Genomic DNA, 25,093 nt, shown 5'->3' with positions numbered 1-25,093 from the left:
TTCCTCAGTCATGCTAGCGATAGTCAAGTGCTCGATAACCACATGTGCCTGGTGGCCAGTGTGCTCAACAGCACACAGAACATTTCCGTCACTGCAGAAAGTTCTATCAGCACTGAGCTAGACAGAGATAGAAAAGTTGGAGAGTACTCAGTGTCCGTGAAGGGGTTGGGGAAAAAGCACATTCCTTCACAGAGTGGTGGTGGGCACAAAAATGCTACAAAGTTTCCAAATGTCAACTTGGAAGTAGCCATAAATATTTAAAATACACATGCGTTGGGGGGCGCCTGACTGGCTTAGTCGTAGAACATGCGACTGTGGATCTCAGGGTAATGGGTTCAAGCCCCATGTTGGGTGTAGTGATTACTAAAAAAAATAAATACACTGAAAAGAAATAAAAAATTAAATTAAATTAAAATACACATCGCACTTAATAGAAGAAAAAACTGAACTTGCTTAATTGTCCATCATTAGGGAACTGGTAAAATTAATGCCCAAATGTCCATACAAGAGGAGACGAAATAAAAATTCGAGATGAATTAAAGATATAAATTTATCTTTATATCGAAGACGAAATTAAAAATATATATGTAAGCTATATGTGTCAGCACAGAAAGCTGTCCTATAACTTTGTATATAAAAATATAAGTCACCTGGGGCACCCTGGGGGCTCAGTCAGTTGAGCCTCTGACTCTTGATTTTGGCTCAGGTCATTATCTCATGGTCATGAGACTGAGCCTGGCGTCGGGCTCTTCACTGAGCACTCAGTGTGGAGACTGCTTACGACGCTGTCTCTCTTTTTGTCTCTCTTCTCCCTCTGCCCCTCTCCTCTGCTCACATTCTCTCTCTAAAATAAAAAAAAAAAATACAAGCCACTAAACCCTACGAAAGCATGATCCTGTTTGTATTCAAATACAAAGGGTATCCATATGTATGTGTATATATGCCCAGGAAACTACATAAGGATACACAAGGTTTCTTTCTGGAAAGAGGGAATGGCGGAGCAGGTTGAGGAAGCATTTTCTTTTCATTGTACATCCTTCTGGTGCTGTTTGGACTTTTGACCATGATGATGAACCATTGCACTTAATCGGTCATACGTTAGGGAGATGAGCTACTGAAAACGATGTGGTACCAAATGAATGAAAGTGCAAAAACATACACGGCAGAGTGGGATCCTCTGCGTGTCAAAAGCCTATTTGCTCAGTCCCGTGCTAGCTGGACCGAGTCAAAGTAATGCATTGTGTTCCTGTTGGCTGCGGTCTTTCCATCTCCAAACCCTAAGTCATTGACTCCAGAATAATAGGTTAAATATGAAGTCACACCCGGTGCATCATTTCAGCTGCTTTAACAAACATCGTGGGCCCCCAAGGAGGGACCTGAAACCAAAAGATTGTTTTTAAGGAGACCTGGTGGCTACTTGGAGTTCCTGGAGGGATGTCTTCCCTCTGCCTGACCCTCTCCCATCTCCCCTCTCTCCTCCACCCCTCACAACCACACTTTTCCCTCCCCTCCACCTTCTTCTGTGGCCTCTGCTCCGACCCGGAGAAATGGCAGATCCAAAATCTTTACCTTTCCTCAGAACTCACCTGCGTTGAGCATGACCAGGTTAGGCAATGATTCAAGATGCTCCGTGTGCCTTCTTGTAAGCTTACCGGGGAAACCAGGCAGCAGACCTCATGAAATTGTGTCTATCACCTATCTATCTCTCTGTCTATCCATCCGTCATCTGTCATATATACATGTGCACATACATAGGCACGTATGCATATGTGTTTATACGTACGCCTATGTAGACACTTGTACACATGCATACACTTGGTTTCTATGGGAACCTCTGAAGTAGTTCTAACTCCTGTGCCGGCAGATGCTATGCTTACTACTAATGTGGAAGCCCGGAGAGGAGGTTTGGAAGAGGAGAAGGGAGGGCACTGGTGTCTGTGGGTGGGCCTGATCCCCAGGCAAGGGAAGAATTTGGCTCATTTGATATATTTTTGTTGGATCAGATCATTAGATAGTCAATATGACATAAGTCTCTGAACCAGGTCGGTGATAAAGAGGGAAGTGTTTTTTATTTCTTGGTATGCTCAGAATCTCAAATTTTCTAACAGACAAAGGGCATCTACCCTCCAGATACAATCTGCACACAGTTCAATGCAAATGTGTCTTCTTCCCTCAGCTGCACTCCCAAGCTAAGTTTCCTCTGACACCATCTTTCCCAGAACCGAGCACCCCTGGTAAGGCTGGCCTGGATGTGCCGCGGCCCTGGCAGGCCCCGAGACCTGGCCTGAGTAGGTCCAGGAGACACATACAGGCCTCGCCTGGCAACAGTTTTCCTCCATTTTAATGAGTCTCATTTGCCCATAAGACTTGTTTTTAAGTTTCTGACTCATGCCAGGCTCACTTATTTGGTATTTCGGCTTGATGAGTACCCAGGTTTTAACCCACTTAGGACTGTCGTTCTGCCTCATTCTGGAAGCTCCGGTTTTTGTCTGAATATTCCCCAGCCCCGACCAGCTCACTGCTCCCCTTTTCTGTCGTATCCCTTATCATCCCAATACCTACAACCCTTGTCTGCATGCCTCCCCAGCACACACACACACACACACACACACACACACACACAAATTCACACACAAATACATACACATACATTGACTAGATACTGGACAAGCAGCCTTTACGATAATGGAAGGTTGAAGGTTTGATTATTATTTCAATTACCACAAGTAAGGTGAGGAAGGAAAGCCTCCCTGGAATGTTCCGTGAAAAGTTTGCATTCCTTCCAAATGCAGTTTTTTTTCTTCTTCCCTCAAAGACTCATCCATCGAACACAGGCCCTCTACGGGTTTGTTTTTCATCGGAGACCAAATCACTGACTCCTGATTGGGGAGAACTGTGAGTTATGGAGGGTGACAAGAAGGACTTTTCGGTAGAAATTAATTTGTAAACATCTTCCCTGCTTTGCGTCTCCTGGGGAGGGGGGTGACCACATACCATAAAAATTTCCAGCCTCAGATTTTGAGCTCAGCAGAGACTTTCATTTTCATTAATTATCCCAAGGATTCTCACTGTCATTCCCTTAGGGGGGACACACCCACAGAAAATGGCATGTGCAGGGGTCAAGTCCCCTCTGAGCAGCCCCAGAGAGAAGGACCGGCATGCTAGTTCCTGCCACTGCTCTGGTGGCCACATGCACTGCCCTGCCCTGTGGGCATGAAGTCTGCCTCTGCATGGGGTGCCCTGGAGCTGTTCTGGGGGAGGAAGCTCCATGGGCAGTGTGGGGGGCTCAGTGCTGCCTCGCCCTGCCACTCCTCATCTTCACTGTGTGTACATGCAGCATGAGAACACGGGAACCTGGCAATTCCGGTGACACTTCTGGTCACTAATCTCCCCGTTGCACAGTAGGATAGCATGTTATTTTGATGCCACGCCAGAGTTTTGTTTTAAAACCAGCTCTGTACAGACAGTTTTAGATGGACCAGAAATAGCTTTTATGGGTCTGCAAAATACCTTTCCCTCGGGACGTTTTTGTTGTGCTTTGAATACATTTTAGCACAGTGAGGTAACAGTCATAGACTCATAGAGACACGGGATTAGAAAGCAGCTCCAGAGACATCCCATCCATCACCGTGACGCCAGGCAGGCTTCACCCAAAACATCCCAGACATAGGTAAATATCCTGTTTTCACAGGTCATCAGAAAGAGAGACTCCACGCCACTCTGGGGTAACCCATTCCAGTGTTGACTTCCCTTCAATGCTGTCATTATACTTGTGTTACCGGGAACACACCCCATACTAGACTGCTGTGAGTTTTCAAAACCCAAATTTGTGTATTTTGAGCCAGATGTCACAAAACAGCCTGATTGTCAGCACGCTGTTTAACGGGTATTGAAAAATGTCATTTCAGACCAAATACATCTATCCTGGGGGCCGGACCCAATTGGACAGCTTTCGTTTTACAGTAAATGTGTGACCTTCTGTCCCCTTAGGATTCCCTTCCCTCTTGAATCTGGTCATCATTAAACGGTGAGGCCCTGCAGGTGTACCCTTATGCTTTCCTGCTCCCAGAAATCACAGCCGTCATGTCCCTTCCCCTAAATCGTGTTAGCAGGACCAGAACTGCCATCAGAAGCAAAGCACTCCGTTCCACGGAGGGGTGTTTGCTTAGACACACACAAAGCTTTCTGACACTTGGTTTGTTCCTTTGGTCTTTAGAAATAGCAGCTTTAAGAGAGTCCTTTCCCTGGCCTTCCCCTTCTGCGATGCAACACAGGAAACCCCAATGTAGTCTCTAAGAGGTCCAGTTACGTTTTGGCATCGAATAATCCACAGGGCCTTCTGCAGTTAGAAGCAAAATAGTCCTCTCCCTTTCTTTCCGCTATTTCCTTTGGCAAAGTGGAGAGTCATAAGGAACCGGATCGGTCAGGAAAGCCCTGACCAAGAGCGGGTATGAACCTCAGACAAGACGCAGCTCGATGAGATGCCGTGCGCGCAGTCATTGTCTGAGACAGAGGGTCTGAAATTGACACCATATGCGCCCCGAGGAGTAATTGCTCCAAAGGGGGGAGAAAAGCAACGTGTCAGAACATTTTAGTAACACCTAATTCATCTCGAGGTTATAAATAAATCTTAATGCTTGCCTAAAAACAAAAGTCGAAAAATACTTTGACCAGATTACTTTTGTGACAGTGCTTCCGGCAGAGGTGAACTTTATTAGGGAGACAACATGAATAAAGAGAAACACATAACAACTTTTTATGGTATATTTTACATGATTTTATTTTTTTGCAGTAAATAAAGTGGTTATAGGGCTCCAAGGAAAAGGCCCCAGATGTTAGAGAGTTGTGTGAAATTTAGAGGAAACAAGCTGTAAAAAGCGCAGTCATAAAACAGGCTGTCAGTGCCACACATCTGGACAATACAGCTGTATGTTCCTAGTGGCTGTCGTCACCCAAAGAAAACTCAATAACCTCATTTCACCCCAATTAGGCTGCATACCAACAGGATCAACATTAAATTGCGAGGGGGCGGGGGAGAAACGTTCATATGGCGCCTCTGCGTCAAGCAGTCTTTATCTTGCATTTGAATTTGGTCACCAAGAAATAAAAGATTGCTAACATAGCTATTTCCATTATTATAAAACCCTATTTAATTCATAATGTTGTAATAAGTCAAAGTTTGACAGCTTGGACTATCGGCTACGCCAAACAATAGACTTTCTGTAGCATGAAACTGACCTATCAGTCATCCAGAATGGAGCCCTGGCATATCTTTCCTCTACCCCTTTTTGGGGAGTCTGAGTCTCGCAGCATTGTGGGAAGCACTCTCTGCCTTATTGGAAAAATAAGTGCATTTTCAGACAACCCAATTTATGTAAAGTAGAAGATAAATGCCCCTCTCGATGGCGATGGGGTATTTTGCTCTAATTCTTTTGGCCAGCAGTGAGGCACCTTTGCAGTAAGATGAATATTGCAAAACTGAAATACCATTTCATCTTTTTGTCACCAACAGACTGTGCCAAAGGTTATAAAATGCCACTTTTCCCATTAATGTGTTTCTTCCTAGGTGTTAACGGCAGCAAAGGCAATTATGGACAGTGGAGAGAAATTAACCCTACCACTGATAGGGAAACTCTTGAAATTTCAGCTTCTCCAGATTAAATTTAAGGACCAGCAGAGACGGGAAAACGAAAAGAAGGTACTGTATGACGCTGGGTCTTCTAAAGAGGGCAAACAGGGCATAAAATGGAGTCAGTTTTCTCCAGGGACACTTCCTCTCTTCGTAAGCCTTCCATTAAATGTTACCTAGCACATTCAGCTGTCGCCTGGACAACTAAAGAAAAAGGCCATCCAAAGATCTGTTGGAGGAATTATATTTTCTCAAAGACAGACCCATTAAAAATAAATTCCCTCGTGCAAAAATCAGACAATAATCAGGGCATGTGCCTGAGGTTGATTTTAGAGTAGTCTACTTATATGCTAGTAACAAAGAAGGGAATCAAGGTGAGACAGAGTCAGGAGAAGTAAATGTAATGTGAAAAAAACCCCACAAAGTCAGGGTCTAACCGTTTAAAATATTCTCTCTCATATTCAGTAGGAGTTCCTATTAAAATGGCAGGCTGCATCTGCACCTTCATAATAATCTGAACATTTCAGCAGCAATCCATCACCCCCCCCCCATTATACGCTTGATTACTTCTTCACATGTAGACTTCTCATTTAATTTGCCTATGGAAATCAATCTGTGCGTTTTCCAAAGATTCATATTTTTATCTGAAAAAAAATATTTTGAAATACCTTTAGCAAAACGATGCTAGGTTCAAATCCATTTGTTATTATCATTACTCGGAATAAGAGATGTTTTTCTTATTTTCCAAATCATGCTGAGATGTTTTTGGAAAGCCGAACGCTTCTGTACATACATGTGGTGTGTGTGTGTGTGTGTGTGTGTGTGTACACATGTATACATGAAATGGATTTACATGTAAGCTGTATCTTTATGCCCCTGAGTGGAAGAGGCAAAATCAGTTCATGGAAGAAGAAAGACAAGAGGGAATGTGTTCCAGTAATACCTTTCTCACCTTTGCAAGACCCCCAAACCTAGGTTTCCTATTTGAATTGGATGCTTGACAGGATAATTGTAGGAAAAAAAAAAAATAATGCCACCTTATATTTGCCGAATAGGGCTTTCTGTTTTTCAAACAGATTCCCCATATAACATCTTATTAGAGTGGCACACATTGTTCCCGGGAAAATTCTACTCATAGGAACACAAGTGATGGTCTAGTTTTCCATCTATTGAAGCTCTTTTCATCATGTACAGGACATTTGTGCCTTCGGAAATACTCGGGGTCATTAAGACTTGGCAGAAGAAAAACTGGAAAGTTTGAAGCTAGTATAGAAACATCTTTTCTTGCCTTTTTAAATTCCAACGTCACTTGGGAATATGAATTATAAAAAGTAGACTGTGAGTCCTGTGAAAATCTCTGCGCTTTCTGTTTTCTCTGCGCTTTCCCGCAGCACCTCCAAATATACCTAATGTGCTAAAGGGGATCAGTTTACTTGTTTGCCAACTATTGTAAGTCAGCAATCGTTTGTAACAGAGTAAGGTTTAGTTTTCAGTTAATGGATTTTAAGTAACAGTAAATGGAATATCCTGGCAGCTCAGGAAAAAGTTTTAAAGCTAGAAGTAATATAAAAATATTTCTGCAGTGATTTTCCTCAGCATTTCTTTGAAATGTGAACGGTAATAATACAGCTGTGAGATTCTGAAGATGCGCAAATAATCTGAGTTTATTGTTTGAAAATTCAAAAGTCTAAAGGAATGCGGGCTTGAATTTTAGATAGATAGATGATAGATAGATAGATAGATAGATAGATAGATAGATAGATAGATAGATGTAATAGAGGCACTCAGAGAACTCTCAGCAATCAAGAGCCAACAATTACATAGTCTAATCTGATGTCTTCATTAGATTGGGTTCCCAAAACACCAGTCCCAAATCTCTCAGTTGCAACCATACGAGTAAGTGCTAAATAAATTGATGAAAACTGATTGGAATGGAGTACTCTCCAGAAAATACTCTTGGTAAAGGCCAGATGAATAGAGTTGTTTGAGGGATGATATAATCTCTATTCATTTCAACACTACCACCCAACCAGTCAGTTAGAACAGTTGAGGTTAATGCTTCTCAGCCAGCAACTTGGGCAGAGAAGTAAAATAAGTACAAAGTAAATAAAACTGACCCATGCTGTGGGATGGGGATGAGAAAAATGCAAAAAAGAAAAGACTTCCAGTTTCTTCCTCTTTCCTGAACCCAGGCCGAGATTCTTAGATTTCCTACAAGGGGAGCTTTTTAACAGCAATAAGAAATCTACATAGGTGTTTCCTTTCGAATGCTGACTACATTGCCGAAAACTGTGCAACCCAAATTGTGTTTTGTATCTCCTATCTTGAATTTTCAGAATTGTATTTTTAAAAACGAATGCCAAAAAAATATCCACAGCGGGAACTAACCAAAAATACTAGGGAGAAGATATGGACAAAAATAACTAATATAATTAGGTCCCTGTCCTTTATTCCCCAGTGCAACAAGTAGATCCTTATATATTTGATCCTGTTTTAATCAACCCAATTTTTTTCTTAGAAATCAGTGGTGGAAAAAAAAAGTAAGTGGTGAATAATATAGTTCCAGATGCCAAATACGGTAAAAATATCATTATTGTAGATTGCACTGATTTTAATAATTTCTAGCACTTTAGCATGGGCTATGCTTATCATGCGTTTGCTTTGTCCTTGAAGAAAGCTTGCTGGCTAATTAATAGCATAAAAAATAATACAAGGGAAGATATTTCTTAAAGGAGCAGTTTTGAAGGCATTTCTGAAAAGCAAATGCCTGCTTATAACTGCAGTGAAGTAAAAAATAGTTGAAAACTCTGATCTATTTGGAAACACCTTGTTGGCTACATCCAAATCTGCATATCATGAAGAAAATATATTGTATTTCTCTAAATAAATTTTAGAATTTCAGAAATTCTGAAAGACTCTTTTATACAATTAACCCTAAATCGGATTTTGTTGTATCTTAAAATCTGAGAGTTTTGTTTAGAAACGACTCTTCCTTGCACACATGATTATCTCAGCATTTATTCTGTGTTTTTAGATCTGTCATTGTCAATCTGTTTTTAATTCATCAACTTAATAAACACTTATTGAAACAAACTTTACAGAAACAGTGTACTAGGCACACATATATCATAATGTTCATTATCATTTTAAAATAAATTATTTGGGGTTTGTATTCCGATACGTGTTTTAATTTAATCTATCTGAATATTATAGCATTGTTCACATTTTTTACTTTTTTTTCACTCCAACTTTTATGTCTATATTAACGATAAACATTTATTCAAAACCAAAAGACTTTATTGTGAATATATTTAAAATATATCGAGAATTCAGCTAAAACCTTTAATCATCAAAAAAAGATGAAAAATGCCTATACTACAAAAAAAACAATAATAACCATTTAAATAATCGGCCAAACTAAGTCTGGTCTTCCTATGCCTCTGAGTCTAGTTTGGGAAATTTGCATATGTTTAGAAAAAGATCCAACTATATTCTAACTGTGCTTTTCATTTGTGGATGCAAATAACCAGTCCATATTTTCTTGGATATTTTCAGCATATTTTTTGTGTAAAAGCAGAACAATTCTTTCTCTTTCTGGCTTCTCTACTTAGGAGAAGTACTTGCCTTATTTTCCAGAGAACTAGAACTGGAGAGAAGGCAGTTAAGAACCATGGAGTGATGGTACCGGTAGACTTTTCTTAAAACAGCTCAAAATTAAAAGCACCTACATTTGATAAGGCATTATGAGGAAGCCACAAACAACCCAGAGCCCGCTCCAAAGGAGGCACGAAGAGAAATTAGGGTAACTTTCACAGACGTTTTACAGCTTACTCCAGTTGAAACCCCCAAACACTGGAAACCAGCCAACGTAATGCCATTGTGTGTGTGTGTTTTGTTTTAAAAGAAAGACCAGAGGGACATGCCAGGAAATTACAGGCTGGTTAGTTTTGATTCAGTTGTGGTTAAAATCTTCAAAAACTATTTTGAGAAATCAAACAGAGGAAGAGCAGGAACTCAGTTTAGAGGGACCCGTGTGGTTTCAGGAAAGGAATAACTTGCCTCACTAACTGGATGGAATTCTTTGAAGCAGGATTATCAAAATGAGGGTACTACCAACAAAACCATTGCATCCAAAGAGCTACGAAATTCAGCAGTTCAGGGTAAATAATAAATGACTCCCCGGCTAACTGATCTGTAGAAAGAAGTGTTTTCCTCATTGGAATGCTTTTAATTAATGAAACCTGTTTGTGGATTTCAGGAAAAAATGTAAAGAAACACGCATATTTAGAATAGAATAGTAACTTTAAATATGAGCAGCTGTAGTTACAACAGCTAATGATAATATTTAGCTACCGTTATTGACTCTTTGGCATTATACTAAGCTCTTTACACATGTTATATCATTTAATCTTTGAAATGACTTTATGAGGTACGGAGTATTATTCTTGATTTGCAGATGGGAAAACTGAAGGTGTGAAAAGTTAAGTAACTTTCCCCAGGTTAAATAGCTACTCGGAGGTGATGCTGGGATTCAAATCCAAAACTGTCTGACGCTATGTTCTTAACCACTGTACAGACACCTTCCGAATGTGTCTCCTTAGCTGTGCAAAATGGCACCCTTGGCCCACAGTCAAGAGTGCCGGCCCTAAGGTATTTCCCTGTAGGAGCAATGGCTTTGCTCAGTGATCTACCAACAACCGTCTGGTCCCACTAATTACATCACATACAACATCCCGAGGTAAAGTGTGAGGACAAGCCAAGGAAAGGAACAACGCTTACCAAAAACAAAGTCCACACAGAGCTCACCAACCACCAATTCCCAAGGGAATTCTGATTTCATTTCTGGCCCCGCCCCACTGCCCGGAAATGACCTGGTCTCTGGGAAAATCTCTTAGAACTAAACTCCCTGAGATTATTCCAAACATCCTCACCCCTCTCTCCCCCCTTCTGGATGTTGAGGTGGAACAACACCGGCTGATCCACTGTTAATGCTTCTGAATCACACAGAATCCTGCAAGAGACAGACAATCAGATAGACATCAGACCTACTCCCTCACTGCCACCAGTCATAGAAAATGTCCACGTTCCAATTCTGTGGATTCCAGTTCTGAAGGGGGCAATATGGCACCCCAGGACATTCCGCAGGGTTCTGAAGATTGCATTATTTGGTCAAGTAAACCCACTACATTCCTGGACTTATGTCTTCTACACAACAGCAGCTCCCTAGAAAAGTAAGCTCCTAACTCGACCCCATGCATTATATTTTCTATTTGGCAGGGGAGCAGGGAGAAGAGCAGAAGGGAAAGAATAAATAGGAAATATAGAAAAGAAAAAACAACATGTTCATAATGCCATAACACTACTACAAGTAATGTTAACATTCTGATATGTTTCTTTTTTTTTTCTTTCTGTGAAATTGTTCCTTTACATAATCGTTGTAAATTAAAATGTATCATAATTTTACTTATTACCACAGTAGCCACATCTATCACTATTATTGGTTGTAGGATATTCTATTGACTACTATAATTTTCTTAACCATTCCTCTATTGAACATTTCAGTTATTTCCATTTTTTTTTAATTTTTTTTTTCAACGTTTATTTATTTTTGGGACAGAGAGAGAGAGAGCATGAACGGGGGAGGGGCAGAGAGAGAGAGGGAGACACAGAATCGGAAACAGGCTCCAGGCTCTGAGCCATCAGCCCAGAGCCTGACGCGGGGCTCGAACTCCCTGTCCGCGAGATCGTGACCTGGCTGAAGTCGGACGCTTAACCGACTGCGCCACCCAGGCGCCCCTCCATATTTTTATAATAAGTAATGTTGTGATGAACAACTTTATAGTATAGAACTCTTTATATTTGGGATAATTTCCTTAGCATTGGCTTATATAAATGGATTAATATGGCCTCAAAGCCCATTACCTGTGTTTCCAAAGTAAGTTCTAGAACCATTTAGACCCAGTTTTTCATTAAAAAAAAAAAAAAAAAAAAGCCCCCCCGGGTCAAAAGAACTTGGAAATCACTGTGTGTTATACACAACTCTTAGAGATTTAACAGCACATTAGCTTATTAAAGATAGAGGAGTTTTGGGGCGCCTGGGTGGCGCAGTCGGTTAAGTGTCCGACTTCAGCCAGGTCACGATCTCGCGGTCCGGGAGTTCGAGCCCCGCGTCGGGCTCTGGGCTGATGGCTCGGAGCCTGGAGCCTGTTTCCGATTCTGTGTCTCCCTCTCTCTCTGCCCCTCCCCCGTTCATGCTCTGTCTCTCTCTGTCCCAAAAATAAATTTAAAAAACTTTGAAAAAAAATTAAAAAAAAGAGGAGTTTTGTGCAAATAAATCTGTTTAATATTGTTTAATCTACTGTCTCTCAAACGTATCTGACTGCATAGATTTCTTTCAGCCTGCCTATTGTTCTCTTATCATCTGTAACCAATAAAATAGATCGCTTGTGAGACGGTGATCTCTTGAAAGAGAACTAAAGTAGCATTCAGAAGACAGACCTAGTTTCTCATAAGCCACGTAATAAGAGTGACTTAGTCACTTAACTGCCATGAGTATGTTTTCTTATCTATATCCCTAACAATAGTATTGTGGGAATCTGACGATAGAGCATATGTGAGATCATAAAGTACCACACAAATCTAGATGTGCTGTTACCTATAAAAATGAGATGAAGTAGAGCTATTTACCAGCAGTTCCACTGACTTTTACCACTTGGTTCCCTTTTATTGTGATAACATAACAAATACCTGTCACGGTATTTGAAGGCATTTGAATCTTGACATCAAGAGTCATTTAGAAAGTTAAATACAATCTAAAATATTTGGAAGCATCAAATAATTAGGTTGCCCTGTTAGAGAGAGGGACAGTTTTTGTGTTTTTCCCTCTTAAAAAGTGAGAATAACAAGATTGAGGACACGGGGTAAGTGCCACTTGATACTCAACTAAATATGCGAAATGCTAATAGTTCTTTGGTTGTTGCTAAAACAAGAGCCTCACATCTGCTATGTAGCTTAGCCAGTTAAGAAATCTCTGTGCCTATCCACAGCCTTCTCACAGTAGGAGGCATCCAGATGCTTTTTGTACACACTGCATTTTAAAGAAAATGGACTCTGTAACGAACTTGACCTTTCCTTCATATGCTGGGGAACATGTTTTCCCCAAACATGGTGGAAAGAGGGGACTTTTGGATACGCCCCCTCCTAGTTTTTGTCTTGAGTTGGCAAGGATTCCCTCTTGAGTTACGTTTTGTGCAGATGACCATAGAATGGGATTATGCAAGCTGCACTACCCAGAAGCGAGCAAGAAAAGTTGGCGTGGACAAATTTCAGTTTGTGATTTAGGAAGGGGTCAACTCTGGTGAGTGCTCAGCTAATCTGGTTCACTTCCTGCCACCCCCTAGCCCCGGATCTCAAGGCATAAACTCATAGGGGGAGGAGCTTACTCAGGATATGAGAGAATAGAAGAAAAGGGAAGAAGACAGGAGGTGATTTTGCTATGATGGGGGCTTGGTAGAAAAGGATATTTTGCTTTTTGACCAAAGTAGAATTCTGTGGCCCAAGCAGTCAACATTGTCAAGAATCTCAGGGACAAAGAGACTGTCCTGGTTCAGTTCAAGTATGGAGGGTTGGAGGCGTGAGGAACAGAGGGAATATAGGATAAAGTAGGTAGACGACAGCTAGAGTCAGACATGGGGAAGCAGAAGGGACTGGGTAGGGCACCATGTTCAGAAATCCACCAAGGATTTCTCTGCCTGGATCTGGAAGCCAGAATAACCTGGGTACTTCCATTGGCTTTGTCCTCTGCCGTATGATGTCTCTGCACCAGGAAAGTACATACATAGTCGCTCTACTTGGGAAATTCTTTATGTAGTAATTCTTCTTGAAATTCTACCAATTGAAGATGCATCATTGATAAAGGAAAATGCAGAAGACTGAGTTGTATAGAGAGAACAATAACAATGATGTTATAACGGCGCATAAACCTGATTTGAAAGAATGCGTTAAATATCTCCTTCACTCATCTTCTCTGGTGATTTTTGTTAGATCGCTATATTCTTTCAAATGTTTCCATAATGATGATTTTTATAATTAAAAAAAGCTTTTTCAAGCAATGAATCAGGATTTGTAGGTGTTTTTTAGATTCTTTTGTAAAAGGAAGGAGGTAAATATTGACAATTTCAGCACTCAACAGGAAGAATGGGTGGGGGAGGGAGAGCTATGGAGAATCAAAAGAGCATCCAGGAAATAGTATTATTTAGCCCCTGGAAAGACAGAGTAGAAAGACAGACCATCTCTATGGCCTAACAGGACCACAGAAATAAAATGAATTTAGGGTCTGAGGTTAAACTGGCTTTTCCATAGCAGTGTCTGAGGGCAAACCGTGTTGTCTTAATTTCTACAACATGAACAAAATTACTCATCTTGCAGGCTGCATTTTGAGAACCAATTAAAGATGATGATGTCTGGAAAGCACCAATCATACCACACAGCTAAGTCTCTCTACTTTATTGCTTATTTTAAATTTTGGTTGTGATCAGTCCTGCCTTCTCTGAGGTGCCAAGAAACCTTACAGAAGAAAGGGCTCAGGGAGTTTTTTACCTTAAAGAACTCCAACCTTGCCAAAGAGGATCTGAAGGGATGGGAACTATGTGATTACACAGGCTCCCAAACACCCCTAGGAAAGCCAGCAGGGCTAGAGGGCCCTCCTAACAGGAAAAGGATAAAGAAACTAGTTTTAAACTTCCTCTGTATCCAGCAGTATTTGTTCGGAATGACAGGATAAATGAATGGATGCATGACTATATAAATGTTTAGTCTTCTGGGTGAACTTTAGAATAATGTCACCTGAAACAGTTTCTTCTTTTCCGTTCTAAAGCTCACCCTGAGATTTTATTTAAAATGGCAGTTGTGGAAGTTTCTGGAAGATTGTGATGGCAAAGTTGGGACTTTTCTGGGGCAAGGCTCACTGTCCACCAAGGAGCTGCACGGGAGTGTTTCACTTCAGTGGATTTACCATCATCCAAGTGTGGCTGTTTGAGCTCCAGCATGAGCCTCGCCAATGCCTCTGAGCTAATTGGACTCAGGGGCACTGATTTGTGCTCTGGTTTCATTTTAAATTAACAATCTTAAAATTTCCAATAAGCTCTCAACACTGGCAGGGATTTCTACCATATTTCTTCAGTCAGCCTGACCTCCCAGTTTCTGACACGACTCACGTTACGGTCTCTGTTCAAAACCTCTTCCCTCGTACCTGCCTGTGCTCGGCCAGTAACCGTGCCTCACCCTTCACCTGAAAAAACGGAAACATTCCCTCAGCACCATCGAGACATCTCGCTCTCTTGAACCCACACTCAGCCAACCCCCTTCTTGCTCTTATTAAACTGAGAAGTTGCCTCTCTTCCTATGAAAGGAAGTTGGCATGTTCTTTTGATCTTTTCCCACCTTACCTCCTCGAGGACTTTAGCCTCCCCCATATCTGCAGTGTCTCCCTCTCTACTGGGTCGTTCCATCAGATTGCAAACACATCTCCTGACTTGGCATAGATACATACACACCTGGACCTCATACTCTCCTGCCGCTCACTTACCCACTAACATCTCAAGAACTCTCACCCACGGCATTTCGTGTCTTCCATTCAGTTCATCACTATGTATATGTGACCCACATCCAAACATGTGACTCCAGCCATATCTCTCTTCTCAGAGGAGAATGTGTGTATTTGCCTGCCTCCTGACATTTCGGGGCATCTCAAAGTTAACGTGATTTTCTGAAAAGTTTGCTTACCTCCAGTAAAAGCCATTTCTTGCTCCAACTTCTCTATCATCTAAGTCCCTATTAGGTCTTTTCTAGACCATCGCTAGAGACTCCCTTCCTAGACTTCCTGTTCCCTATCTTGACGAATCGTAGTACTTCTCTACTTGAAACTCTCTGTGGTCTTCCCGTTGCATTTTTAATAAAATACGAACTTGTCAACCCCACCTGTGGCATCCACTTTGCCTTTTTCTTGCTTCTCATGTGGAAGACTCCTCATCTTTCAGGTCTTCATTCAAATGTCACCTCCTCAGAAAGGTCCTCCGTCACCCACTTAAAGGTTTCCCCAACTGTGTGCCTATGACTACATTGGGTTTTATCCTTCATAAAAGTCATGGAACTTTGTTGTTATATTTTTACCTGTTTTTGTATGTGCTTTTTTCCTCTTTCTACCCCAGTAGACTAGGAGCTCAAGGGGACAAGCCCCGCCATATTTTATGCACCAATTTATATCTGGTGCAGAATGAAATGCTGGGGCTTTTCAGACCTCTGCCCCTGACCTTGTGCACTCCTGGCTGCCTCCACCCAAGGCTAGTAGTGACATCTACAGCCTTTCCTGATGCTTCCCTCTGCTGCTGAGGAGGGGGAGTTTCCCTACCAGTAGAGCTATAGGACCCAGGCCTGCATGGAGATTCCATAGCTACCTCTGACGCTTCTTCTGGGTGCCAAAGCTACACTGTTCTCTGGAGCCCTCGACATCCAGAAGACACATGGAGTAGAGAAATGCTTCTCTCCCCTTCTGTGTTACATTCTGTTAGCCGGACGCCGAAACAACGTATCTTCTGTCTCTAATGTTTTAGAATGGAGTTTTTCAAATTTGATTTCATAACCTCAGGAAGATACAGAGCCCAGATGCTGCTACAATAATTTTCTTTTGTTTCCAATTGTGTTGATTATGGGAAAAACAAGCAATAGAAGCATATTCTGGATCTTCCGTATGGCCACCTTATGACCCAGAGAGAGTCGTAAGAGAGACAGAGAGAGACAGAATGCAAACAGGGGAGGGGCAGAGAGAGAGGGAGACACAGAATCCGAAGCAGGCTCCCAGCTCTGAACTGTCAGCACGGAGCCCGACTTGGGGCGCGAACCCACGGACAGCGAGATCATGACCTGAGCCGAAGCTGGATGCTTAACCGACTGAGACGCTAGGCACCCCGTGTTTTGTTTTATTTTTAATGAACAAACAACCTCTTTCTAAGACTCAGACAGAGACTCCCCAGGGTTAGGCTGCAAGATAAACCTAAGATACTGCCATCATGAGGTACTCTGAATCCCCCACTCGCCTTACCCCCGACAACTGTGGTAGTTTATATGCCCATGCTTGACTCTCCCTTAGGATGAATTCTCTTCTAGAAGACCATTTGTGTAAACAGTCTCCTGGCACCCACCCCTCAGTCCTCATAGGAGATGTGCCTTATCCCAACCTAGGCCCAACCTGGGATTGCCACTATCCTGGCTTGAAGAATGAATACATGAAAAATAAATGAGTAAACAAGCAACTGAATGAAATAAACCCAACCGTAGAAAAGCCATTGCTTGCACACTATATGATTTGGAGAAAAAGTATTCTCTTTTTCCAGGTAATAGAAGATCGTTTCAAGATAGAAAAGGATAAAGGGAAAGCAAAATCTCCCAAGGAGAAGAAGTCCTCAAGTGCCAAGGTTGCCAAAGGGAAGGGAAAGGATCCTCCTGAGGCGAACACAGCAGTGAAGAAGACCACACAGCTAAAACGGAGAGGGGAAGACGATGACGCTAAACCTTACATTGGTCGGTGACATGCCCTCCTGTGGGCTACCTTTCCCTTCCTGCCTTCCAATCTACAAATTAGCTTGAGAAAGCATTCCAATAATGATGCTTAATCTTTCACTCTTTATGAAACCACAAATCACATACTACCCATGATACCCTAATCGAAAAATATTGCTCTGTAGCAGTTCATTTGTGTTTTCAGCAAATATTTATTTAGCTCAGGTCTTGTTGCTGTGGGCAACATTGTCATAATGCGAATAGGAAGTCACGAGCTGAGTGTGCTACCACCAAATAGCTTCCTACCTTGTTGGGGGCATTTTAAAAAGTCAGACATAATTATGAGACAAACTAGAAAGTGACTGGGCTAACAAACTAGAAAGTGTTGTAATGAGTGAAATACGGTGGCGATAAAATCAGACCAGTGAATTTGGGACTCACACAGAGCACACAGTTTCCTGACCTGACCTCAGCTTCTCCTGCTATTAGTTTCTCTTAGGGCAACTAGAATTTCCTTTCATTTTTGATTATTGATATAAAGCTGGTTTGACCCGTGCAGCCTATGAGTAATTCATTGCCACCATCACTTGAACCCAGATGGAGCTTCCTGTTATTATTTGCATTGCATTCAAACGAGGTGGCAGGCCTTTACATCCTTCATCAATTTGCCTCTCCTGGCGTATCTCTGCTCTAAATCCACTAGACCTAGAAGCTATGATATTATGGATTCGGTAGATAATATCAACACTGATTCGTTTAGTGATAGGAGAAAACTTATTGCTTAAAAATGAAAAGTTTGTGCATGCTGCATTATTTGTAAATTTATCTTCACGGGCTATTGTGGGATTTAATGTTTTCACATACCATCTGGCATGAATATTAAAGTACAACAATTATTTTTACCCCTCAGAATCTCACAGTCAAGGATAAACTCATATTTTAACATTAATAAAAACAGTGTAATGAGGGCTAAGCAGAGGGGGGAAATTTAGGAAGGTGCACAACGTATATTTTAAAAATTTAGTGCAATAAGTATATAATTGCTACGTAACCCATACTCAGCATTCACACCTATTGACATAAATACACAGAATACTTTGGTAGGGGGCATGTCCATATTCGATATTTCCCTCTCCTGTAAACACCTCTACTTATAAAATACCACAAAGCTGCAGCCACTCGTAATTCAGGAGTAAAGCCAGATGTTGCTCAAAAGAGGTTGAAACCCCCCCCCCCCAAATTACAGCCCACAGCCTAAACCTTTTCTTTTTACAAAAACCCGAGCACACATTTTCCATGACCACAGGCCCCACGTATGTTTGTCCTTCTATTATGGCTCTATCTCATTTACAAAAGTGATTTAATATTTTGTAAAATGGCCACAGCCTTTTCACTGGAAGGGTAATAATGAAAACCAGTCAACATGACTGCATTCCGGCCAACTGGACTGTTTTTGGCAAGCCGGAGGTATTATAAACGCATGCATAATGTATGTAGCCATTGAACTGGCTGAGTGCAACCTGTTCTCTTTTAAAATGACGGCTGCTCTTTTTTTATGGTATTTTGAACAGACGATGAGCCAGATGATGGTGCCCAACATTACATTATAGTCGTGGGCTTCAACAATCCTCAGCTATTAGCGATTATGACTGAGCTTGGCATTCCCATAAGCAGCGTGATTAAAATATCTTCAGAGAATTATGAGCCTCTGCAGACACACCTGGCAACAGTTAGCCAGCAGCAGGAAGTTCTTCTTCAGCCAGAAGGTATGCAGTCTGCTACACAACCCGCTGAATCTTTCAGTATCACCCACTGTCTGTAAAGTACAAATAGATTTTTCTGTCCAAAAAAACAGTCATGCAATAATACATTCATTGTTAAACCCTTTTAAGGCTCTGATTCGCTGTTTATGCTGCTTGCCGTAGTCAGGTGCTGTAAATTTTACGAATTAAGATTGTATTCTCTTTATACCCCCGTGTAGCCACAGAGAACACGGACTATGGGTCGGAAGACTTGGTTATCTGACTACCTTTCTCGGGGACAGTTCATCTGGAACTTTCACCTGAAGTGTGGGCTAGAAAAGATCGACTGTAGCTAATGGGTTCTTCCAGAAGCCACAGGCACGACATGGCCCACGGGAGGTCATAGCTTTGGATTCTTGGTGTGTTTTGCTTCTGGCTTATTGTGATAAATCAGAGAGGGCACTCTATCTTCCAAGCCTTAGACTGTGAAGCTATAGAGTGAAGGCCCTACCACACTGCCATGCACACATTTGGAGTCACGGGATCTTCATCCAAGGGAGTCATGCCAGAATGGCGCTGTGGGAAGGGAACTGAAAGTCACTGGACCCTTTAGCGATAGAACAGGGATTCTGTGTAAGCCTGCGTGACCTGAAAGTCCAAGAGTTTCTGCCACCTTCTGTTGCTTTTATTGTTATTTACTAATAATACCATTTGCACAGCATTTTGTAATCTGTATAGGGATTACAGATTATATTATATATTATATATGTTGTATAACCACATCCCAATTTCTAGAACACTATGTTTTGAAATTCTGCTGTTCCACATGAGAAATTTCTACCACTGATGATAATAAGAGTCACCATTTACTGGGCAGATGCCTCGGGACGGGGCTCAGTGCTAAGGGCTTTAAGTGCATCGATTTCTATAGTTGCTACAACCACCCTCAGAAGCGTGTTTTATTACGGCCAGTCCCCAACTCACAATGGTTGGACTTAACAAATTTTTAACTTTACGATGGTGTGAAAGAGATTTGCATTCAGAAGAAACCTTACCTTGAAGTTGGAATTTTGATTTTTTTTCCTGGGCTAACAACATGCTGTATGATCCTCTTTTGTGATTCTGGATGGTGGCAGCTCCCGGTCATCCACGTAATCACGAGGGAAAACTACCGATACGCCGATGATCATTCTGTCCCACACAGCCATTCTGTTTCTCACTTTCAGTACAGTATTCGATAAATTACGTGAGATTTGCAACACTCTATTACAAAATAGGCTTTGTGTTAGATGATGTTGCCCAACTGTAGGGCTAATGTAAGTGTTCTGAGCATGTTTAAGGTAGGCCAAGCTAAGCTATGATGTGTATTATATGCACTTTCAAATTTTCAATGTATGATGTGTTTATTGGGATACAACCCCATCCTCATCATATGTCAAGAAGGATCTGTATTTCCATTTTACCAAAAGGACTCTCAGCCTTGAGGCAGCTATTAAGGAAAAGAGGGGAGATTCAAACCCAGATACTCCTGTCTGAAAGCATAGTTGTAACATTAAATAACTTATTATTGAAACCAGTGAGAAAATGTCCCATACGTCTGTAGCCTCTCTACAAAAAAAAATTAATATATAGAAATAGAATCACAGAAAAATAGACTTTATAGTAGAATAACATCTTAGTAGTAGAACCCATTTAGTTATAGGTGTAATAAACAAATATTATAGGCAAAATTTCGTGTGTAACTTTATGGGAATTGGTCATTATTTTACAGTCAGAGCACAAATGCTCAGAGAAGGCTCTAGCTATTTGAATGTGACCAAAAGTTACCTGAAGCATCAATCATTGACATGGTCTATTTTTAGCCATGTGGGAGGAAGAATTGGATCGCCAGCTTTTCTAACCCGTTATGAAACGAACACACTAAGATGGTCAAACAGTGATTTGGCAGAAAAACTGCTCCTACACAGATGAGCTCTAAGGGTGATGGATATCTCGAGCATATTTAGCTCCACAAATGTGTGACCTTACCATAAGGTTTCTTGGCCTCAAGTGTCAAATGAAGGGGTGGGATGAGCTCGGGTTTAATATCAATTTCAGAAGAGAAATGCTCTGATTTCATAACTCTATAATCCAAGTCCAAACGCTTCTCAAAATTATGTTTGTTTATTTGCCTTTTCTGATACCGCACAGACACCTTTCAATGCATGTCACCCACCATGTCCACTTAAAGTGGGAAAAAAATTCAACATTCTCATCTTGTTGTGTTAACATGTTGCTATGATTAGACATAAAGGCTGAAAAACTGAAGAAAGAGAATGCCATAAAAGAACTTGACATTTTCTGGAAATACCTGGAACCAATCCTGAATAATGAGAAACCTGAAACAAATCTCTTTGATGTTGCTCGACTGGAGTACGTGGTCAAGGCAGATGACTTTCCTTCTGACTGGGCAGACAGCGAGATGATGGTTAGTACACGCATTAGTGAGAGTGAATGGTTCGGCCATGTGGTAGTGTGGTTCCATTCATCACATCCACTCATTCCACCGACATTCACTGTGAATTGACTATGCACATGGCTTTGGGATAGACTCCACTGAATGTCCAGTGATGGTTGTAGCCTGGGTCTTTAGCTTTTAGTATATGGATTAATGGCAAAGAATAAGATGGAGACAGAGATGAAGGAAGGTAATTCTTTTATTTGGTGGCATGTGGCTTTGTCTCGTACTTTTAACAGTGTTCTTGGCAGTAGTCTCAATATATGGTGTGTTAATTGTGAAAATGGTAAATTTTACATTTTTTTCAAATTACATTATCTTTCTTTTTTTCATATGTCAGTTCCAAACATTGCTCTTCTAGGCCCTTAAGTTTCTTGCCAAAAGTGAATTTTCAATATATTTGGCCAACTGGGTCTATCCTAATGGGATAACTTGGACCCACCCCAACAATTAACAAGTATTTTCCGAGAGCATTTACTGGCCCCTGCTACTGAGGATCTTGCAGAGGCATGACCAAAACCATGAAACAGAGAAGCAGTGTTCAAGTGCTCAGCTAGGTGAAATATACTCTAAGTTTCTGATTAATTTAGAAAAAGAAGAAATGGGGTGTATCAAAAAGTAATAGCAAAGGCTAGATACACGACGGTTTTTTAAAAAAAAAAAAAAAGAAGGTTGAGTGACTACTTCTCACGGATGTTGTGGAAGATATCCAAGCATCCCTATCACAGAAAACTTCTCCAGTCTCTTTCTGGCCGACCCCCTGTTCCCACAAACAGGGGCCCAGAAGTGCTGAATTCCCTGCAGGGTGATATATTTCAGCATCAAGGGAGCTGAATTCCTAGGGAAAGCAGAGTCCTGGGGAGTGATCACACCAAGTGAGTGCTCTAAAGGGAGCTGGGCAAAGCAGGATACAGGGGGTCCGTGGGTGTCTGTGCACAGTGAGTATGGATAGCTAACAAAAAGAAAACTGTATAAAAGGAGAGTAATATTGAAGCCTGGAACAGTTTCCGAGTCAAAGGATAGGCTGCCCATGGTCATGGGTTGGAGCATAAACATCTCTCACTGTGAGAGTCCCTGACTGTAGTGTCTTGACATGGATGTGCACACGGTAAAAAAAAAAAAAAAAACCAACACTGAGGAGGGAGGCCCACATCTGCACTTTGAAGGGTGGACAAGATTGGAATAAGTAACAATGTGTAGATCAGCTTGAGTGATTAAGACTGTCAACATAAAGCAGGAAATGTCATAATTGTAGAAACAGAACACAGAAGTCTGACACTTTGCCAATTGTAAGAATAAATATTAGCCTTGACCTATATATGGAGATGAAGCTGACCTTAGAGAGAATCTGTGGCTGAAGGCAGAGTTGTTCTAAGCAAAACTGGTTGCTACGAACTCCCTTGGCGTGGCCTCTTTCCACCCCTTCATCTAGACATCTCCATCTTTCCTGTTTTGTCTTTCACTTTTCTGCCTCCTAAACATGAGTTCAGAAAAGAATCCACTGCCCTCTGTCCTGTACTGTTTCGTGCCAAATTTGGTCAATATGCTTCTCTACCCTGGAGATATTGGCATTCCAAGTAATGTAATACTATGATCATTCCCCCCTATTTTATGGGAATTCTGGATTATACCCAACAAGTATGAGATATGTTTGGGGAAGAAGCTATGTCTCTAGATATCCATGAAACCCCACCTCAAAGCCAGCTTCCTACTCTATCTCTCCAATAGACCTTTTCTTCTCCTAAGAACATAAAATCTATGCCTAACAAAAACCCACATCTACAAATTTATGTTGGAGAAATAATCTTCCTGTCATCTGGGCCACATTCTGGCTGCATAACCTCTCAAGAACTTGCATACATTTTTGGTTCAATCAGGTGTAGGAGATATAATTCCTGAGCCATAATTCAGAGGAGGCAGTAAAAAGCGTCTTCCAAGGCAGCCTCAGACCACTGTCTTTCACTCTTGCTCTAGTTAGGGCTTTCTTCTTTGTGATTTCTTCACCCTCCAGGCATAGACTGAGAAGAGCTGAAATGTACTGAACCCAAGGTAGAGTACATTCCATTGATCTTCAGCACATAGTTGTAAACACCAAGGCACCTAATCACAGCTTCAAAAGACCCAGAACCCTGCTTGCTCCTCCAGTGTCCACAATTTTCTATTCATTAGAAGATTTTAATCCCTCCATTTTTAAAGAAAATGAACAGACTATTTTACTTCTTTAAAACATAGAGTAGAAGAATTTAAATGGCAATTAAAGTTCAGAAATTTTTATGTTAAAAAAATAGTATCATCTCAGTTGAAATACTAGAACATTCCTGACCTCAGAACTAGAACGTTAACACCGAGGATGTCTAGTCAGGCCTTGAAAGGAACAGTCAGGAATGAAAATATTCAGTTGTCTAGGGAGCCACTTATGGCTAGGGTGCCCAGCTGGACACACTAATCTCCTATCAATCAGTTTGCAAGTATTTATTGAATATCTTCTTCATGCCAGAGCTGTGGTCTGGGTCCAATTGCAGTAGTTTTTTTAGAGTCCAAACATGCCTTTATAAGGTACCATTTGTATGGGCTGAATGACCCAGTATTGAGGATGATAGAGAAAGAGAGCCTTGAAAACGGTTTGGTAATGGACTTGGGTTCAAAAAGAAAGGTTTCATATCGAAGGACAAAGTTCACATTAAAGTTTGGATCACCTGAGAAACCCAAGAGTAATAAATCTACTTCTCATAGAAATAGACTAAATACATGGTAGGGACACATGATGTCACACACTCAGCTATATGTGTAAGTTGGTAATGGCCTCATATCCAAAGCAGAAGCCAGCCAACGAGTCTTCTTCCTCTCTGGAAGAAGGAAAGCATTAGTACCTTTGTCTGCAAACAAGTCGGCTGTATTTCTGCTGAACCAAGGTAACGAAAGCTTTACATCAAATAAATGCCCATCAAGAAGTGCTAACTGCTCACGTAAGACATCTGCAACATCTCAAGTTAAGACCTGGGTTGCTGACATAATTTTCTGGCTTTTAGCATGCGATTTGCTGTTTTATTTAAAAATGAATTAGCTAGTTAAGGTAAGGGATCATCAGGCAGAAGTCTTACCATATTTCTTATAAACACAAGCAAAAACTGTGTTCCTGTGCCAGAATTTAGGCAAAGAGTAGCATGTTGAAGCTTAACTGAAGAATGTTCAGTCATACAGTAGGCATGTGAATCCCAGACTGGCAACTCTGCCTTGAAGATGGGCAGAACTCAGCACTTCTCTGGACTCCCGCCAGACTGTGATTCACTAAACCCCCAAGGAGTTATCTCATTCTACCTTACCTCTGTAACTCAGAGCTAAGATGAGCCCACTTAATTCTTCTTTGTTTTCAGGTAGGCACACCTAGTGATAACAGTGCTTTTCCATTTCTGGAAATGAAAGCCCAGGTAATAGGGGTATCTGATCTACTACTTGCTTGCTTGCTTGCTTTCTAAATAACAAAACTTATGGGTATTATATACAGAAACTGTGGACTATCTATTTCTTAGGGTTTTTTTCCCCCTGAAGGTAGCACAGAACAGATATTGAAGTTACCTAAACACCAATATGGTGTTTTAGAAACTGAGACATCAGAGAATGGGCCGTGTCACAGAAACTGATGAAAAGGGTGTTTTTCACTTAGTTGAA

At 41.3% G+C, this 25,093-nt stretch overlaps 1 protein-coding gene across 9 annotated transcripts in view; it reads left to right on the top strand.

Annotated features, from left to right (window-relative positions):
• Positions 1-25,093, top strand: part of SPAG17 (sperm associated antigen 17) — a 236,569-nt gene that overhangs the window by 61,211 nt on the left and 150,265 nt on the right. For 6 of the 9 annotated variants that reach the window (XM_045033351.1, XM_045033352.1, XM_045033349.1 and 3 more), the window contains 4 exons: positions 5,567-5,698; positions 17,020-17,206; positions 18,757-18,951; positions 21,213-21,394. In XM_045033351.1, coding sequence (XP_044889286.1) covers positions 5,567-5,698; positions 17,020-17,206; positions 18,757-18,951; positions 21,213-21,394 — 696 coding nt within the window. Of the gene's footprint in view, positions 1-5,566; positions 5,699-10,050; positions 10,861-17,019; positions 17,207-18,756; positions 18,952-21,212; positions 21,395-25,093 lie in introns of those variants that run through there. The other 3 variants (XM_045033355.1, XM_045033353.1, XM_045033356.1) reach the window with 3 other exon arrangements.

This window comes from Felis catus, chromosome C1, assembly GCF_018350175.1.
Source record: "Felis catus isolate Fca126 chromosome C1, F.catus_Fca126_mat1.0, whole genome shotgun sequence".
In the NCBI taxonomy this organism is placed as follows: Eukaryota; Metazoa; Chordata; class Mammalia; order Carnivora; family Felidae; genus Felis; species Felis catus.
This window is presented reverse-complemented; position numbering and strand designations above follow the sequence as displayed.